At 49.9% G+C, this 20,163-nt stretch overlaps 1 protein-coding gene across 2 annotated transcripts in view; it reads left to right on the top strand.

Moving 5' to 3' along the window:
- The window catches only part of EXOC3L2 (exocyst complex component 3 like 2), a 32,636-nt gene extending 21,082 nt beyond the window's left edge, over positions 1-11,554 (top strand). The window contains exons 9-12 of one of the 2 annotated variants that reach the window (XM_512744.9): positions 5,577-5,699; positions 6,213-6,368; positions 7,705-7,826; positions 10,564-11,554. In XM_512744.9, coding sequence (XP_512744.6) covers positions 5,577-5,699; positions 6,213-6,368; positions 7,705-7,826; positions 10,564-10,852 — 690 coding nt within the window. In that variant the 3' untranslated portion in view covers positions 10,853-11,554. The remainder of the gene's footprint in view (positions 1-5,576; positions 5,700-6,212; positions 6,369-7,704; positions 7,827-10,563) is intronic. The other variant, XM_063800776.1, reaches the window with a different exon arrangement.
- The last annotated feature ends 8,609 nt before the right edge of the window (positions 11,555-20,163 follow it).

The raw sequence follows: 20,163 nt of genomic DNA, 5'->3' as shown, positions 1-20,163 counted from the left end.
GTAGCTGGGATTACAGGAATGCACCACCACGCCCAGCTAACTTTTTTGTATTTTTAGTAGAGATGGTGTTTTACCATGTTGGCCAGGCTGGTCTCAAACTCCTGGCCTCATGTGATCTGCCCACCTCGGCCTCCCAAAGTGCTGGGATTACAGGTGTGAGCCACCACGCCCTGCCTCAAGTCTTGACTCAAATGTCACCTCAGTGCGACCTTCGCTGATTGCCCCATTTAAAACAGAAGCTCTGACTGGGTGCGGTGGCTCACGCCTGTAATCCCAGCACTTGGGAGGCCAAGGTGGGCGGATCACTTGAGGTCAGGAGTTCGAGACCAGCCTGGCCAATATGGCAAAACCCCGTCTCTACTAAAATTACAAAAATTAGCCAGGCGTGGCAGCACACGCCTGTACTCCCAGCTACTCTGGAGGCTGAGGCAGGAGAATTGCCTGTACCCAGGGGGCTGAGGTTGCAGTGAGCCAAGATCGCACCATTGCACTACAGCCTGGGTGACAGAGCGAGACTCCCTCTCAAAAAACAAAAAAACAGAAGCCCCTAGACCAAACCCCCCTCCCGACTCCCTGCTGTTTTTCTCCAAAGCACTTACTGCCACCTGCCATGCTATAGCGGTTGCCACCACGCCACCACGCTAATTTGTGTATTTTTAGTAGAGATGGGGTTTCACCATGTCGGCCAGGATAGTCTCGATCTCTTGACCTCGTGATCTGCCCACCTTGGCCTCCCAAAGTGCTGGGATTATAGGTGTGAGCTACCTCGCCCTGCCTATTTATTTGTATTTCTGGTAGAGACAGGGTCTCACTATGTTGCCCAGGCTGATCTTGAACTCCTGGGCTCAAGCGATCCTCCTGACTTGGCCTCCCAAAGTGTTGGGATTACAGATGTAAGCCACCACACCCAGCTTGCTATCTTAAATATACAGACTTTATAGCAACAGCAAACACATTCTCAGGACTCACTGTGCCAGGTGCTTAAGAGTATCGGCTCGTTTAATTCTCACTGCAGTCCTATGAGATGGGTTGTAGGTTCATTTTACAGGTGAGGAAGATGAGACCAGCAAGTGGCAAAGCCCTTTGCGAATCTACGGTCTTAGTCTATAAACCACTATGTATGTTTGCTTTTTTGTTTTTGTTTAATTGTTTTTGAGACAGAGTCTCGCTCTGTCACCCAGGCTGGGATTACAGGCATGAGCCACTGTGCCTGGCCTTATAAACCACTATGTATGTTTTGAGGGAGAGAGAGACACAGACAGAGAGAGCAGAAGCAAAAGAAACAGGGAGAGACTGAGAAAACAAGATAGGTGAGGGAGGAAGGAAAGGAGAGAGACTGGGACAGAGGGACAGAGGGAGAGACATCAGAACCAGCTAGAGATAGACTGTGCGTGGTGGCTCACGCCTGTAATCTTAGCACTTTGGGAAGCCAAGGCGGGCAGATCACTTGAGGTCAAGAGTTTGAGACCAGCCTGGCCAACATGGTGAAACCCCGTCTCTACTAAAAATACAAAAAATTAGCCAGGCGTGGTGGCAAGTGCCTGTAATTCCAGCTACTCGGGAGGCTGAGGCAGGAGAATCGCTTGAACGTGGGAGGCAGAGGTTGCAATGAAATGAGATTATGCCACTGTACTTCAGCCTGGGCGACAGAGTGAGACTCCGTCTCAAAAAAAAAAAAAAAAAAAAAGGAAAGATAAAGAACCAGCTAGAGACATGAAGAGACAGGACACAATGCTGTGCTCGCATGCCTGTGTGAGTGTGTGAACGGCTGTAGGCTTTTGAGGGAGTGTTTGTGTGTGTGTGTGCGCCGTGTGCATGAGTGTGCATGTGTATGTGAGCATCAGCCAGGGTGGGGACCCTGGGAGAATCACCAGGGCCCAGGCATTATGTGGGTTCCCTCATGCCTTGCTCCATTTTTGGAGGTTCAGAAAACAGAGCTGGCCGGGCGTGGTGGCTCACACCTGTAATCCCAGCACTTTTGAAGGCTGAGGCAGGAGGATCGATTGAGCCCAGGAGTTCGAGACCAGCCTGGGCAACATAATGAGGCCTCTTCTCTACAAAAAATAAAAAACAATAAGCTGGGTGTGGTGGTGGGTGCCTGTAGTCCCAGGTACTTGGGAGGCTGAAGTGGGAGGATTGCTTGATCCCAGGAAGTTGAGGATGTAGTGAGCTGTGTTCACACCATCGCACTCCAGCCTGGGAGACAGTGCAAGACCCTGTCTCAAAAAAAAAAAAAAAAAAAGCCCTGCTGGGCACAGTGGCTCACACCTATAATCCCAGCACTTTGGGAGGCCAAGGCAGGCAGATCACAAGGTCAAGAGACCATCCTGGCCAACAGGGTGAAACCCCATCTCTACTAAAAATGCAAAAATTAGCCGGGCATGGTGGCACGTGCCTGTAGTCCCAGCTACTCAGGAGAGTAGGCAGGAGAATCACTTGACTGGGAGGCAGAGGTTGCAGTGAGCCGAGATCGCGCCACTGCACCCCAGCCTGGCGACAGAGCGAGATTCCGTCTCAAAACAAACAAACAAAACCCAGCAACACATTAGATATGGTGGCTCTCACCTGTAATCCCAGCACTTTGGGAGGCTGTGAGGTGGGAGGATTGCTTGAGTTCAGCAGTTCAACACCAGCCTGGGCAATATAGTGAGACCCTATCTTTCAAAAAAAAAAAACAAAAAAAAACAAAAAAGAAAACTGGGCTGCTGTCAGGGTGAGAGAGCAGGTGCTGAGGCTGAGCTGAAGAGGGAATTAGATGCCCTCCCATGGATACCATCTTGGGGATATCTCCGAACTTCACATGCCCTGTGTCTACCCAGACTGCAGCCTCTCCCCTGACCCTCCCCCCGCCCCTGTCTCAGGGAGAGACCCACGGCCTGCCCATCTCCAGGGTCTCTGGTGTCCTCCAGATACCTCCCTTCCCTCCCCACAGGTGGTGGTCACTCACTTCATCCTATGAATTCTACCACTTGGATTCTCCTCTTCCCCTTCCTCACCCCCTTTCATCCCCTCCCTATCTCCACTTTCCCCTTTTTTCCAGCCTCCTCCATCATTTCTACCTCAGTCTCGTCTCCTCCCATCTCGGTAAAGCACAAATCTGACCCTCTCCCTCCCCAGCTCAAACTGGCCATGGCTGCCTAGTGCCCTCAGGAGAAAGCTAGGGCTTCTCCCCAAGCCCAGGAGGCCATGTGCAATCCAGCCCTGCCCCAGCCTCACCTCTCCCCTCCCTGTCTTATGCCTGGAATAAACCCCAATGCCAGCTTCAGGGTCGCACAGCTTCCCTCACCCCCAAAACACACACTTCGAAAGGCCCAATCTTGGTTTAATGCTCTTCTGTCACTGTCTTAAAGTTATTATTATTTTTTGTTTTGGGCAGGGGGAAAAAGAGTTTTGTTTTTGTTTCTGTTTGTCTTTTTGAGATAGAATCTTGCTCTGTCACCCAGGCTGGAGTGCAATGGCATGATCATAGCTCATTGCAGCCTCAACCACCTGGGCTTACATGATCCTCTCACATCAGCCTCCTAAGTAGCTAGGACCACAGTGTGGGCCACCATGCCCAGCTAATTAAACAAAAAAAAAAAAATTATAGAGAGGGAGTCTTACTATGTTGCCCTTGGCTCAAGCAATTCTCGAGCCTCAGCCTCCCAAAGTGCTGAGATTACAGGCATGAGCCACTGTGCCCAGCCCTTAATTAATTAATTTATTTATTTTTGAGACGGAGTTTTGCTCTTGTTGCTGAGGCTGGAGTGCAATGGCTTGATCTCGGCTCACTGCAACCTCCGCCTCCCAGGTTCAAGAGATTCTACTGCCTCAGCCTCCCGAGTAGCTGGGATTACAGGCGCCCACCATCACGCCTAGCTAATTTTTTGTATTTTTAGTAGAGATGGGGTTTCACCATGCTGGCCAGGCTGGTCTCGAACTCCTGACCTCAAGTGATCCACCCGCCTCAGCCTCCCAAAGTGCTGGAATTACAGGTGTAAGCCACCATGCCTGGCCCCTTAATAATTTTCCAATGAGATCCGCCTGGCCAAAAGACGGTTTTTAAAATGGTGAACTCAATTCATTTGGTGCATTTGCAAGGTGCAATACTTTCCTTCATTTACCAGTGGAAGAAGTTAGAAATTAACTTCCCCCCAAAATCAGCAAATGGCAAACACATTTCCTTGAAAGTCACAGTCGCATATACAGCGCATTCTAGAAAAGAGGGGGCAAGACAGGTTCCACCCACTTTCACAAGTTTCGTCAAATACCGGATCTACTCAAGGGTGGAGAGAAAAGGCAACTTTCAAAAAGGAGGATGTTATTAACTGAGGCATTTACTATACTCCTTCCTAAGAGCTCCAGATGGGGAACATGTTTTCTCAACCAGATCTAGGAAGTGGAATGTGGAAGCAATCCGTCCTCCTTCCCTTAAGGGCTGTGCATAGTTAATGAATTTTAAAAATATGTCTTAAAGTTCTTATTTTTCTCTTTTTTTTTTTTTTTTTTTTTTTTGAGACGGGGCCTCCCTCTGTTACCCAGGCTGGAGTGCAGTATCATGATCATATTTCACTGCAGCCTGAACTCCTGGGCTCAAGCCATCCTCCCACCTCAGCCTTCTGAGTAGCTGGGACTACAGGCACATGACACCATACCCAGCTAATTTTTATTTTTTTAAATTGATTTACTTATTTTTGAGACGGAGTCTTACTCTGTCGCCCAGGCTGGAGTGCAGTGGTGTGATCTCGGCTCACTGCAACCTCCACCTTCTAGGTTCAAGCAATTCTGCTGTCTCAGCATCCAGAGTAGCTGGAACTACAGTTGCACGCCACCGCGCCCGGCTAATTTTTGTATTTTGGTAGAGACAGGGTTGAACTCCTGACCTTAGGTGATCCACCCGCCGCAGCCTCCCAAAGTGCTAGGATTACAGGCGTGAGCCACTGCGCGCAGTCCCAGCTAACTTTTAAATGTTTTGTAGAGATGGGGTCTCGCAATGTTGCCCAGGCTGGTCTCAAACTCTTGGGCTCAAGAGTTTGACTTACCCTCCTGCCTTGGCCTACCAAAGTGCTGGGATTACAGGTGTGAACCACTGTGCCCGGCCCTTAATAATTTTTAAATGAAGTCCCCTGTTTTCATCAACCACACTGACCTTTTCGCTGGTCCTCTCCCTGACATGCCCATCTGAAATCTGAACTTTCTTAATACTCACTATTTTCTCCCATTGAGCCACTCCCCCTCCCCCATCCCTCACTTGGCTAAGGAAGATCATCACCAGGGCCTCAGTTCCGGTGTCCCCTCCTCCAGGAAGCCCTCCATGGCTCCAAGCTGAGTCAGGCATCCCCTCTGGGCTTCCTAAACCCCTGGGTTCCCGAGTCCCAGCCTTACCAGCTTTGGGTCATCACTACCTGGGGACCAGTCTCTCTCCCCTTCTGGACTGTGAGTCCCAGGATGCCAGGGCTGGGGCTATCTCTTCCCCTTGTGTTCCCAGCACCACACAGCCCTGGTTCAACACGGAGCAGGGTTGCAGGAACTTATTCCTAAGTGAAGAGGGAGGGTGGGAGGGAGGAGAGCGTGACCCCCTACTCTGTCCCTGCCAGCCACACTTCAACAAGCTGATGCGCCGGAAGTGGCTGAGCAGCCCGGAGGCCCTGGATGGCATCGTGGGCACGCTGGGTGCCCAGGCCCTGGCCCTGCGCAGAATGCAGGACGAGCCTTACCAGGTGCACCTGCCTGAGGGGAGGGGAGGTGGGGGTGGGGGAAAAGAGGGGAGGAGGAAAGGGGAAAGGGACGGGAAGAGGGGAGATTGGGAGGTTGGGAGAGCCAAGAACGCTCCTGCTGGAGGAAACCCCTCTAAGGTGGGGAGCGGCTCCCTGTGGATGGGAGAGGTGGCCCCTGCCCGGGGTCTGCGGGGAGGCATGTGCGTGGAACTGGGGTGTAAGGCGGGGTGCAGACTGAGTCAGGGCCCCTGAGAGTGGAGCTTTGGGAATGGGGAGAGGCTGGGATGGACCACCCTTTGGGGACCGGCAGAGGCTGTCCGCGGGCTAATTAGGGGGCCAGGGAAGGCATCCTAGGATAGCTCAGGGGCTGGGGACTGGGGCGTGGGCACGGGAAGGGTGCCCATGGGTGCCCGGAGTGGATGTGGGCGAGTGGGGCGGGGGTGGCCTTCAGACTGGCGGGATGGGAGTCCGTGGGGCATGGCTCACACCCCTCGGGTTTCCCTCCTCCGCCTCCAGGCGCTGGTAGCCGAGCTACACCGGCGGGCGCTGGTCGAGTACGTGCGGCCCCTGCTCCGTGGGCGCCTGCGCTGCAGCTCGGCGCGGACCCGCAGCCGCGTGGCCGGCAGGCTCCGGGAGGACGCGGCGCAACTGCAGAGGCTGTTCCGGCGGCTGGTCAGTGTCGGGACGCGGTTGGGGGTGTTTCAGAAACCAGGACAAGGCTTGGCTTCCGAGAATCTCAGGTCCCAAAAGCCAGGGGGAGAGGGGCAGAGCTCAGGACAGAAACTCTCACCCAACTTCGGGTCAATAGCAACCAGTAACTTTGACCCACACCCTTTGCACTTAAAACCTGGCTTTCTTGCTCTGAGAACTCGCCTCTGGGCGCTTTCCTCGGCTGTTAAATAAGGCGAATAATGGTCCCTATCCATTGTTTTGAGGATCAGATTGGTTAATTCCTGTTAAGTGCTTTGGACAGTGCCTGGCTCAGAGTTAAAACTCGTTGCATTACCAAAATTATCCGGGTGTGGTGGCTCACGCCTGTAATCCCAGCTACTTGGGAGGTTGAGGCAGGAGAATCGCTTGAACTAAGAGGCGGAGGTTGCAGTGAGCCGAGATCCTGCCACCGCACTCCAGCCTGGAGGACAGAGTGAGACTCTGTCTCAAAAAAAAAAAAGAAAAAAAAGACTCCATGAACGTGCAGAGAAACTACATGCAACAGAAACACAGAAATCCTAACATTTCTAAACCCTGGAATTAAAAACCGCCAGATCTTATTTGTACCCAGTTGTATTCAGCTGGGCTGGAAGGGCCTCATTCAGTCGCTCTTCTTGGAGTTCCAAGCCCGGAGTCCTTGGAATGTTTTCTTTGGAAAATTTTTGAGATAATTGTAGATTCACATGCAGATGTAAGAAAGAATGCAGGGAGCTTCCTTGTACACTTTATCCAGTCTCCATCCCCGCAAAGGCAAGATTTTGCAGACGTGGAAGAGGTTTGGAGATGTTTCCCAGAGTTCCAAATTACCTGCAAAACTGGGAGGAGATTATATTATGGATTTTTCTCAAATGTGGCCATAGTATGTCTTCTGCTACATTTTATTTTTTATTTTTATTTTTATTCTTTATTTTTGAGACAGAGTCTCGCTCCGTCACCCAGGCTGGAGTGCAGTGGTGCAATCTCCGCTCACTGTAACCTCTGCCTCTCGATTTCAAGTGATTCTCCTGCTTCAGCCTCCTGAGTAGTTGGGATTACAGGTGTGCACCATCACGCCTGGCTAATTTTTGTATTTTTAGTAGAGATGGGGTTTCACCATACTGGCCAGGTTGGTCTTGATGTCCTGACCTCTAGTGATCCATCCGCCTCGGCCTCCTCCCAAAGTGCTGGGATTACAGGCTTGAACCACCACCCCTGGTTTCTGCTACGTTTTAGAGATGGTATAACAAGCCAGGAGGGGCAGGAATTGGCAGGGTCAATCTTGGGAGGGTGTGAGCCCCGCGCCCTCCCTCCCCTGCAGGAGTCCCAGGCCTCGTGGCTGGACGCCGTGGTGCCCCATTTGGCTGAAGTCATGCAGCTGGAAGACACGCCCAGCATCCAGGTGGAGGTGGGAGTGTTGGTGCGCGACTACCCAGACATCAGGTGAGACACCCCGCCTGGGCCAGGGCTCGCCGTGCCTGGCCGAGGTCTCCTGGCGGCCTTGGCATCCGTCCCTGTGTTTCCTGCCTCCTGGGCGAGGGAGGGAGCCGGCGAGCGTGTCTGACGGCCGTTTCCTGCTGGAACCAGGGCATTATTAATAAGATTTCCCTCCTTCTCCTGCCGCCGCTGCTGCCTCCGCCGCCACCGCCACCAGGGCTCACAAACAAACAGGCGGTCACAGGAAGCCCAGGGCAGGGGGGCGCAGGGCTGCCCGGAGGCAGGAAGGGCCGGCCCGCAGGGGAGCCGCGGGGGACTCAGGGACACACAGGGCACACGGGCGCACACGCACTGGGACAGCGGCAGGCGCAGGCGGCATTCAACTCCTGCCAGGTCACTTCCTTTGTAGGTGACCTTCTCGGAGCCTCAGTTTCCTCATCCGTTCCATGGGGATAATAGTATTCTCGTCATAGGGTTATTAGGGAAATTTATCATCATCATCATCATCATCATCATCATCATCATCATCATCCATGACTATAGTAACAATTCCAGTTCTCACTCAATGAGTTCTTGTTTCAGACCTAAATAAGCATCTTACATGCCAACTTTTTTTCTTTTTTTTTTGAGACAGGGTCTCACTCTGTTTCCCTGGCTGGAGTGCAGTGGCACAATCACGGTTCACTGCAGCCTTGACCTCCTGGGCTCAAGCAGCCCTCCCACCTCAGCCTCCTGAGTAGCTGGGACCACAGGCATGCACCACAATGCCCAGCTAATTTTTTGTATTTTTTGCAGAGATGGGTTTCACCATGTTGCCCAGGCTGGTCTCGAACTTCTGGGCTCAAGTGATCTGCCTGTCTCGGCTTCCCACGAATGGGGAAGTGTGAGCCACCGTTGCCCAGCCCATGCCAACTTTATAAGGGGTATTTTGTTGTTGTTTGTTTTGTTTTGTTTTTTGAGACAGAGTCTCACTTTGTCGCCCAGGCTGAAGTGCAGTGATCTCAGCTCACGGCAACCTCTGCCTCCCGGGTTCAAGAGATTATTCTGCCTCAGCCTCCCAAGTATAGGCATGTGCCACCATGCCCGGCTAATTTTTGTATTTTTAGTAGAGATGGGATTTCACCAAGTTGACCACACTGGTCTTGAGCTCCTGACTTCAGGTGATCCGCCTGCCTCTGCCTCCCAAAGTGCTGAGATTACAGGCGTGAGCCACTGCGCTTGGCCTATAAGTAAGGGGTATAATTAAAGCTATTGAAATATCACGCCTAGCAAGTGGCAAAGGTGGAACTTGAACCCAGGCAGTAGACTGGCTCTAAAACTAGTACACCAGATCGGCCGGGCATGGTGGCTCACGCTTGTAATCCCAGCACTTTGGGAGGCCGAGGTAGGTGGATCACCTGAGGTCAGGAGTTCGAGACCAGCCTGGCCAACATAGTGAAACACCGTCTCTACTAAAAATACAAAAATTAGCCAGGTGTGATGGCACACTCCTGTAATCCCAGCTACTCGGGAGGCTGAGGCAGGAGAATTGCTTGAGCCCAGGAGGCGGAGGTTGCAGTGAGCTGAGATCGCGCCACTGCACTCCAGCCTGGCCAACAGAGCAAGACTCTGTCTCAAAACAAACAAACAAACAAACAAACACACAAAAAAACTAGTGTACCAGATCAGCACACCACACCACCATGTGACAGTGCTGGATGGTGGTGGCAGTGGTGGTGGCTGCCGGAGCAACGCCAGTCCCTGCAGTGCTATTTGGGCAGACACATTCTCAGACATACTCAGAGAAACAGAACCCCAGAAAAACAAGGAGTGAGGCATGAGCGGGTTTCAGTTTCAGCACTGAGGGTGAGGGTCCTGGAATTGATTCAGGGTGGTCAGTTCTGATTCTGGGGGATAAGGTCATGTCCTTGGGAAGGCACATATTCCTGGAGTCCCATGGGGTCCCAAGAAGTCCCAGTATTCTTGCTGATGTGGAGTTTCTGAACTTGAATATTGGATCATGAGTCAGAACTTGAATCTGTAGCTAAGTTTGAGAGTTTGCTAGCTGGGTTGGGTTTAGGGGGTTGAGCTTGAAATTAGGAGGTACCTAGGGCTGAGGATTTAGGGGGAGTGGGGTACAAGGTTTCTTTCTTTTTTTTTACTTTTGAAATGGAGTCTCGCTGTGTCGCCCAGGCTGGACTGCAGTGGCGCGATCTCAGCTCACTGCAACCTCTGCCTCCCAGGTTCAAGGGATTCTCTTGCCTCAGACTCCTGAGTAGCTAGGATTACAAGCGCCTGCCACCACACCCAACTTTTTTTTTTTTTTTTAATGTATTTTTAGTAGAGAGAGGGTTTCGCCATGTTGGCCAGGCTGGTCTCGAACTCCTGACCTCAGGTGATCCACCTGCCTTGGCCCCCCAAAGTGCTGGGATTACAGGCATGAGCCACGGCACCCAGCTGAGAAGGTGAATTTTAATCACGAGCTGAGGCTTGGGGTGAAAAGGAAGATCCCAGGGCTGGTTCTGGGGTTGGTTGTAAGGGGGATTTGGAGATGGTTGGAAGTGAAGTTCTGGAGGGAGCTGGTATGAGGTGAGGGCCTGGGCAAGGGAGCTGATTGGAGGGAAGGCTCTGGAGGGGACACAGAGGCCCCAGAACTCAGGCAGTTTCTGGGATAGGTGAGGAGGTCAGGTGGGGTCCACGGGTGGGTTGGGTGTGTGTCTAGAGCTGGGGATCTGCATGCACCTGTCTGTTCCTCTCCCCACAGGCAGAAGCACGTGGCAGCCCTCCTCGACATCCGTGGCCTGCGCAACACAGCCGCCCGCCAGGAGATCCTGGCCGTGGCCCGGGACCTGGAACTCTCTGAGGAGGGAGCCCTGTCACCCCCTCGGGACCGTGCCTTCTTTGCAGACATCCCTGTGCCCCGCCCATCTTTCTGTCTCAGCCTCCCTCTCTTCCTGGGCCGCCTCCCCCTCTCCCGGCTGGCCAGGCCCAGTTTGGCCTGTCTGCCTCGGCCCCGGCCTCCGTCTCTAGCGCGACCTCGGGCCCAGCGCTGAGGGTCACCCAACCGCCTGCCTTAGTGACCCCATCTATGCTGCTGACAAGCCAACCTCCCGTACGGCGCCCCTCCTGACTCCCTGCCTGGGACCACACACCCCTGGGATAGAAAGACCCTTAGATGTCTTCTCACCCAACCCCAAACTCCCTGTACAGAAGGGAAACAAAGGCCAGGCACGGTGGCTCATGCCTGTAATCCCAACACTTTGGGAGGCTGAGGCCGGAGGATTGCTTGAGCCCAGGAGTTCAAGACCAGCCTAGGCAACATAGTGAGACCTGCCCCCTATCTCTACAAAAAATAAAAAATTAGCTAGGCACGGTGGTGTGTGCCTGTAGTCCCAGCTACTGGGAAGGCTGAGGCTGGAGGATTGCTGGAGTTCGAGGCTGCAGTGAGCTATGACTGTGCCACTGCACTCCAGCCTGGGCAACAAAGCAAGACCCTTTCTCAAAAAAAAAAAAAAAAAAAAAAAAAGGTAGGAGGAAACAGAGGCCAAAGAGACAAAGCATTTTCCCAAGGCCATGAAGCCTGTTCCCAGCACCTCCCCTCCTGCCATAGCCCAGAGTGGTGAGTGTCGTTCTGGAAGTCTCTACAGAAATATCCCAGCTCCCCCGCCCCTTTCCCTCACCTCAAGGTCTGGCCCCAATCCAATGTATTAAGGAACGTTCGATACTTAGAATAAAGAGGTTTCTATTTAACACAAGGAAGGGCTGAGTCCTGAGTGTGTTGTGGGGAGGAAGGACCGGGGAAGCAGGGCCCCGGGCCAGTGGCTTCTCACACACCCAAGGCCGGGCTGGGCTCCAGCTCCTGGGCAGGGCAGTGGAGGTAGAGGGAGGCTGCGTGTGCTGGGAGCGACGCCAACCCATGTACACCTCCTGGCTGTGTGGCTCTGAGGCCAGGCCTTCGCCACTCTGAGCCAGGGTCCCTCGTCTGGTCAATCTCAAAGTGCCTGTCCATTCCTGGTCCTGGTGGCTCCATCTTGGCACACCCTCCCCATCCATCCTTAGCCGGGAAGCTGCCCTGTCAGGAGAGGAAGGAGGTTGGGGGCAGGGCTGGCGGCATCCAGGGCGCCCTCCTGGGTTGACGCAGGAAAGTCTCGGGGTGGGAAAATTTCCAGCCTCTCACCCCCAGCCCCGCCGGATCCTAGTCCCCACGGAGACCTTGAGGTCACCTCCCTGCTGACTCCTGCCCCTCTGGCCTGGGCTGGACAGCCCGTGATGGATGTTTCCTGACTTGTGGGATTTTTTGTGTGTATCTGGTTTTTTTTTTTTTTCCCTGAGAAGTCAGAAAGAGGAGGCAGCCAGGGGTTAGCACTGGGGCTGGGTTTGGAACTTCACGCATGCACATTTGAACTTGGGGAGGTAGAGACGAGGGACTGTCGGAGCCCAAGGCTGTGCGACCCGAGGCAGGAAGTTGCCCCTCTCTGGGCTGAGGTTCCTGTGCCTTTCTGGGGGAATTGCTTAAACTCTCTTTCCCTAGGCTGAGGCAAGAATGTCCTGAGGGTGCACCTTCCTCACTTTGCCCTCTGAAAACGATATTTTCTTTTTTTTTTTTTTTTCAGTCAGAGTCTTGTTCTGTCGCCCAGGCTAGAGTGCAATGGCGCGATCTCAGCTCACTGCAACCTCTACCTCCCAGGTTCAAGCAATTTATTCTCCTGCCTCAGGCTCCTGAGTAGCTGGGATTCCAGGTGCCCCCCCTCCACCACCACCATACCCAGCTAATTTTTGTATTTTTAGTAGAGACGGGGTTTCACCATGTTGGCCAGGCTGCTCTCCAACTCCTGACCTCAAGTGATCTACCTGCCTCAGCCTCCCAAAGTGCTGGGATTACAGGCATGAGCCACTGTGCCCAGCCCGAAAATGACACTTTTTATGTTGCCAATATGCAAAAGAGCAAGAGAGGAGTTGAGGAATCAACAATATTGTGCAGTCCATAGACATTTATTATTTATTTTTTAGAGACAGGGTCTTGCTCTGTTGTCCAGGCTGGAGTGCAATGACACGATCATAGCTCACTGCAGCCTCTACCTCCTAGCCCAAGTGATCCTCCCGCCTCAGCCTTCTGAGTAGCTGGGACTACAGGCTCGTGCCAGCACACCCAGCTAATATTTTATTTGTTTTGTGAAGACAGAGTCTCACTATGTTGACCAGGTTGGCCTCAAGCCATCCTCCTGCCTCATCCTCCCAAAGTGCTGGGATTACAGGCATGAGCCACTGCCACTGCCCTGTAGGCGTTGAATTAAACATACAAGAGCCTCAGTTTGTCAATGTACTTTTCAGATGTTGGTCCTCCATTGAAAAACAGCTTTTGGCTGGGCACAGTGGCTCACACAGCAGTTTGGGACACAGAGGTGGGAGGATCGCCTGAAGCCAGGTGTTCAAGGTTGCAGTTGGCTGTGATTGTGCCTCTGCGTTGTAGCCTAGATGATAGGTGAGACCTTGTCTCATTAAAAAAGAAAAAAAAAAAAAAGTGGCCAAGTGAGGTGGCTCACACCTGTAATCCCAGCGCTTTGGGAGGCCGAGGTGGGCGGATCATGTGAGGTCAGGAGTTCGAGACCAGCCTGGCCAACGTGGAGAAACCACATCTCTACTAAAAATACAAAACTTAGCCAGGCGTGGTGGCGCATCTATAATCCCAGCTACTCCAGGAGGCTCAGGCAAGAGAATCACTTGAGCCCAGGAGGCAGAGGTTGAAGTGAGCCGAGATCATGCCCCTGCACTCCAGCCTAAGAGACAGAGCAAGACTCCATCTCAAAAAAAAAAAAAAAAAAAAGTTAAAATAGTAAATTTTATGTATATTTCAGCGCAATAAAAAAATTTTAAATAAAGAAACCTCATACTCATTTGTAGTTAATATCCAATCTCCCTAGTAACTTTCTAGCCCTAAGCAGACACTAATCTCTCTGTCTCTATTAATCTACCTATTTTGGACTTTTCACATTTGGAAATACATAACGTAGTCTTTTGTGACTGATGTTTTTCATGTGCATAATTTTGTTTTGTTTTGTTTTGTTTTGTTTTTGAGACGGAGTTCTGGCCAGGCACAATGGCTCACGCCTGTAATCCCAGCACTTTGGGAGGTGGCTGAGGTGGGCGGATCACGAGGTCAGGAGATGGAGACCATCCTGGCTAACACAGTGAAACCCCATCTCTACTAAAAATACAAAAATTAGCCGGGCGTGGTGGCGCATGCCTATAATCACAGCTACTTGGAAGGCTGAGTCAGGAGAATCACTTGAACCCAGGAGGCAGAGGTTGCGGTGAGCCAAGATGGTGCCACTGCACTCCAGCCTGGGCAACAAGGGCGAAACTCCGCCTCAAAAAAAATAAAATAGGCCGGGCATGGTGGCTCACGCCTGTAATCCCAGCACTTTGGGAGGCCGAGGCGGGCGGATCACGAGGTCAGGAGATCGAGACCATCCTGGCTAACACGGTGAAACCTCGTCTCTACTAAAAATACAAAAAATTAGCCGGGCGTAGTGGCGGGCGCCTGTAGTCCCAGCTACTCGGGAGGCTGAGGCAGGAGAATGGAGTGAAACCAGGAGGCGGAGCTTGCAGTGAGCCGAGATTGCATTACTGCACTCCAACCTGGGCGACAGAGCAAGACACTGTCTCAGAAAAAAATAATAATAATAAAATAAAGAAATAGAACTACTCTCTTCGAAATTTTCAAGTATACAATACATTGTTATTAACTGTAGTTGGTCAGGCGCAGTGGCTTATGCGTGTAATCCCAGCACTTTGGGAGGCCAAGGTGGGCGGATCACTTGAGGTCAGGAGTTCAAGACCAGCCTGGCCAACATGGTGAAACCCCATCTCTACTAAAAATATAAAAATTAGCCGGGCATGGTGGTGCTCGCCTGTAATCCCAGTTACTCAGGAGGCTGAGGCAGGAGAATGGTTTGAACCTGGGAGGCAGAGGTTGCAATGAGCCGAGGTAGCACCATTGCACTCCAGCCTGGGCGACAGAGAAAGACTCCATCTCAAACAACAACAAAAAACAAAACTGTAGTCACCATGTTGTGCAATAGATCTTCTGAACTTACTCCTCCTAACTGAAATTTGTATCCTTTGAGCACCGTCTCCCCAGTCCTCCTTTTCCTCTTTTCTAATTAAGCATTTAAAAATCTATCAATGTCTTTCTAAGCATTACTTTATCTCATGTCATGTATTTTGATATGTTATTTTTTTTTCATTGAGTTTTATGTAGTTTATACTTTCTCTTTTGATTTCTTTTTCGACTTCTGGGTTATTTACTTTCCAAATACTTGTGGGCTTTTTTTTTTTCTTTCCGAGATAGAGTTTCACTCTTGTTGCCCAGGCTGGAGTGCAATGGCACAGCCTCAGCTCACTGCAACCTCAGCCTCCTGGATTCAAGTGATTCTCCTGCCTCAGCCTCCCAAGTAGCTGGGATTACAGGCACCCGCCACCACACCCAGCTAATTTTTGTATTTTTAGTAGAGATGGTGTTTCACCCTGTTGGTCAGGCTGGTCTCGAACTCCTGACCTCATCAGGTGATCTGCCCACCTGGGCCTCAAAGTGCTGGGATTACAGGCGTGAGCCACCACGCCCGGCCAAGGGTTTTTATTTTTTTGGAGATATCTTTATATTACTGATTTCTGTTATGGTCACAAAACATATTTCATAATATTTTAACCTTCTAGCTAGATCTTGCCTTTTTATTTATTTATTTATTTATTTATTTACTTATTTATTTATTTAATTAATTTATTTTTTGAGACAGAGTCTCTTCTGTGGCCCATCCTGGAGTATAGTGGCACAATCTCAGCTCACTGCGACCTCTGTCTCCTGGGTTCAACCAGTTCTCATGCCTCAGCCTCCTGAGTAGCTGGGATTACAGGCACCTGCCACCAAGACAGGCTAATTTTTGTATTTTCAGTAGAGATGGGGTTTTACCATGTTGGCCAGGCTGGTCTTGAACTCCTGACCTCCAGTGATCTGCCCACCTCAGCCTCCCAAAGTGCTGGGATTACAGGAATGAGCCACCACACCCGGCCTAGATCTTGCCTTTTTATCCAATCCCTACCTTTTAATGGGAGTGTTGAATTTCTTTACATTTATTTGTAATTATGGAAATAATTGGGCATAAGTTTACCATCTGGCATTTCGTTTGTCCCTTCTGTTTTTTTTGTTGTTGTTGTTTTTCTCTAGTTACCTTTTTCCTGCCTTCTTTTAACTTAATTCAATACAATTTTAATATTCCATCTATCTGCTTTATTCTTTTGTAATTTTTATGATTACTAAACTGATCATTTTGTATTTGTATTCTTTTTATTACAAAGTTGTAATCATAAAAATAATACAAATACAAAATTATTATTTTTATTTTATTTATTATTTATTTTTAATTGAGACAGAGTCTCACTCTGTTACCCAAGCTGGAGTGCAGTGGCGGGATCTTGGCTCACTGCAACCTCTGCCTCCCAGGTTTGAGCCATTCTCCTGCCTCAGCCTCCTGAGTAGCTGGGATTGCAGACGCCCGACACCACGCCCAGCTAATTTTTGTATTTTTAGCAGAGACAGCATTTTGCCATGTTGGCTAGGCTGGTCTCAAAGTCTTGACTTCAAATGATCCACCCGCCTCGGCCTCCCAAAGTACTGAGATTACAGGTATGAGCGATGGCACCTGACTGATTATTTTTATTTCTAAGAGATTATAGATTCATAAGAAGTTACAAAAAGAGAGGCTGGGTGTGGTGGCTCACGCCTGTAATCCCAGCACTTTGGGAGGTCAAGGCGGGCAGATCACGAGATCAGGAGTTCGAGACCAGCTTGGCCAACATGGCAAAACCCGTCTCTACTAAAAATACAAAACTTAGCTGGGCGTGGTGGCAGATGCCTATAATCCCAGCTACTTGGAAGGCTGAGGCAGAAGAATCGCTTGAACCCAGGAGGTAGAGGTTGCGATGAGCCAAGATCTCGCCACTGCACTCCAGCCTGGGTGACACAGCAAGACTCCATCTCAAAAAAAAAAAAAAGTACATGGTGGTCTTGTTTGCCCTTCATCCACTTACCTGATGCTAACATCTTATATAACTGTAATACAACATCAAAACAGGACATTGACATTAGTTCAATTCTAAGACCTTAATCTTCCAATTTCACTGGTTTTACTCACTCCTATGTGTACCTGTGCACACGTATGTGTATGCAGGTGTATGCGTGTGCACCTGCACATTCCTATGTGTAGCACTAGGCAAAAATTTTTTTTAATTTTTTGAGATGGAGTCTCGCTCTGTCTCCCAGGCTGGGGTGCGGTGGTGTGATCTCAGCTCTCTGCAACCTCCACCTCCTGGGTTCAAGCAATTCTCGTGACTCAGCCTCCCGAGTAGGTGAGACTATAGGTGTGCGCTACCATGCCCAGCTAGTTTTGTTTTTTTTTTTTTTTTTGAGACAGAGTCTTGCTCTGTCACCCACACTGGAGTGTGGAGTGCAGTAGCACTTGAATGTAGACTGCGAGAAGTTAAAGATGTGGACTATAAACTCTACAGTGACCATTAAGAAAACAAGGCAGGCAAGGCGCGGTGGCTCACGCCTGTAATCCCAGCACTTTGGGAGGTCGAGGCGGGTGGATCACCTTAGGTCAGGAGTTTGAGACCAGCCTGGCCAACATGGTGAAACCCCATCTCTACTAAAAATACAAAAATTAGTCGGGCTTGGTGTCGGGCACCTGTAGTCCCAGCTACTCAGGAGGCTGAGGCAGGAAAATCACTTGAACCCGGGAGGCAGAGATTGCACTGAGCCGATATCGTGCCACTGCATTCCAGCCTGGGCGACAGAGTGAGACTCTGTCTCAAAAAAAATAAAATAGCTGGGCGCGGTGGCTTACACCTGTCATCCCAGCACTTTGGAAGGCTGAGGAGGGTGGATCACTTGAGGTCAGGAGTTCAAGACCAGCCTGGCCAACATGGTGAAACCCTATCTCTACTAAAACAAATTAGCTGGGCATGGTGGCAGGCGCCTATAATCCCAGCTACTCTGGAGGCTGAGTGAGGCAGGGGAATCACTTGAACCCAGGCGGCAGAGGTTGTAGTGAGCCTAGGTCGTGCCACTGCTCTCCAGCTTGGGTGACAAGAGTGAAACTCTCAAATAAATAAATAAATAAAATAATAAAACAAAGAGCTATAGCTAATAAGCCTACAAAAGAGATAAAATAGAATCATAAAAAAATTACTTGATTAATCCAGCCAGGCATAGTGGCTCACGCCTATAATCCCAGCCCTTTGGGAGGCCAAGGTGGGAGGAATCACTTGAGCCCAGGAGTTCAAGTCCAGCCTGGGCAGCACATGAGACACCATCTCTATTAAAAAGAAAAAAATTAACTAGGTGTGGAGGCACACGCCTATAGTCTCAGCTACTGGAGAGGCTGTGGTAGGAGGATCACTTTTGTCCAGGAGTTTGAGGCAGAAGTGAGCCATGATCACACCACTGCACTCCAGCCTGGGCAAAAGAGTGAGATCCTTGCTCAAAAAAAAAAAAAAAAAAAAAAAAAAAACTTGATTAATCCAAAAGAAGGTGGAAAAAGAGAACAATGACCAGATGAATCAGGAAAAACCATGAAAATAATAGATTTTTTTTTTCTTTTTTTTTTGAGAGTTTCACTCTTGTCATCATGGCTGGAGTGCAATGACGGGATTTCAACTCACTGCAACCTCCACCTCTGGGGTTCAAGCAATTCTCCTGCCTCAGCCTCCCAAATAGCTGGAATTACAGGCATACACCACCATGCCTGGCTAATTTTTGGTATATATTTTTTTTTACTAGATACGGGGTTTAACCGTGTTGGCCAGGCTGGTCTTGAACTGCTGACCTCAGGTGATCCGCCCGCCTCGGCCTCCCAAAGTGCTGGAATTACAGGCGTGAGTCACTGTGCCTGGCCCCTAATTTTTATGTTTGTAGAGACGGTATCTCAGTATGTTGCCCAAGCTGGTCTCAAACTCCTGGCCTCAAGCAATCACTCTGCCTCTTTTCTCCATGATAACCACTCTAATACGTGGAGAGTGACCTTGTGGTTTTCATTTGCATTTCCCTAAGGACTGAGGATGTCGAGCAGCTTTTTGTGTACTTGTTTGTCATCTGCATATCTTCGTTAGTGAAGTGTTTATTCAAATCATTTGCCCTTTTTAAATAATTGGGTTGTTTTCTAGCTATTGACTTTTAAGAGTTCTTAAAATATTTGGATACTAGTTGTTTATCAAGTATGTAATTTGCAAATATTTTCTCCCACTGTTTGGCTTATCTTTTCATTCTCTTAATAATGTTTGTTGAAGAGCAGAAGTTTTTAATTTTGATGGAATCTAATTTATCAAGGTTTTCTCTTATGATCATGCTTGTACATAATGAACTTTTGCATCATCTAGGGTCACAAAGATTTTCTCCTATGTTTCCTTGTAGAAATGCTAAGTTTTGCATTTAGTGATGTGGTCCATTTTGAGTTAACTTTTGTACAGAACGTCTTTCTATTTAAAGTGTATTTTGGCCAGGTACAGGGCTCATGCCTGTAATCCCTGCACTTTGGGAGGCTGAAGCGGGTAGATCACAAGGTCAGGTGTTTGAGACCAGCCTGGCCAACATAGTGAAACCTCATCTCTACTAGAAATACAAAAAATTAGCTGGGTGTGGTGGTGGGCACCTGTAATCCCAGCTACTTGGGAGGCTGAGGCAGGAGAATTGCTTGAACCCGGGAAGTGGAGGTTGCAGTGAGCTGAGATCATGCCACTGTACTCCAGTCTGGGCGACAGTGCAAGAGTCCGTCTCACACACACACAAAAAATTTCTTGTGGGCAGCATAGAGTTGGGTCATGCTTTTTCATTTAGTCTGAAATCTCTGTCTTATAATTGGATGTTTACATAATTTAGAGTCAATGCAATTATTAGTATGGTTAGGTATAAATCTATTATTTTCAGCCAGGCATGGCAGCTCACACATGTAATCCTAGCACTTTGGGAGGCCAAGGCGGGGGGACTACGTGAGGTCAGGAGTTTGAGACCAGCCTAGCAAACATGGAGAAACCCTGTCTCTACTAAAAATACAAAAAAATTAACCGGGCATGGTGGTGCATGCCTGTAATCCCAGCTACTCAGGAGGCTGAGGCACGAGAATCGCTTGAACCCTGGAGGTGGAGGTTGCAGTGAGCCAAGATCATGCCACTGCACTCTAGCCTTGGTGGCAGAGTGAGATTCCATCTGGGAAAAAAAAAATTCTGAATATCTTGAGACTGCCATGCTATGCAGAAGCTGAAGCTGGGCATGGCAAGAGGCTGCATGGAGAGAGAGATAGATAACTGGTCA

The sequence above is a fragment of the Pan troglodytes genome, chromosome 20 (assembly GCF_028858775.2).
Source record: "Pan troglodytes isolate AG18354 chromosome 20, NHGRI_mPanTro3-v2.0_pri, whole genome shotgun sequence".
NCBI lineage: Eukaryota > Metazoa > Chordata > Mammalia > Primates > Hominidae > Pan > Pan troglodytes.
The sequence above is the reverse complement of the archived record's forward strand: the minus strand, read 5'-3'. Positions and strand labels throughout refer to the sequence as shown.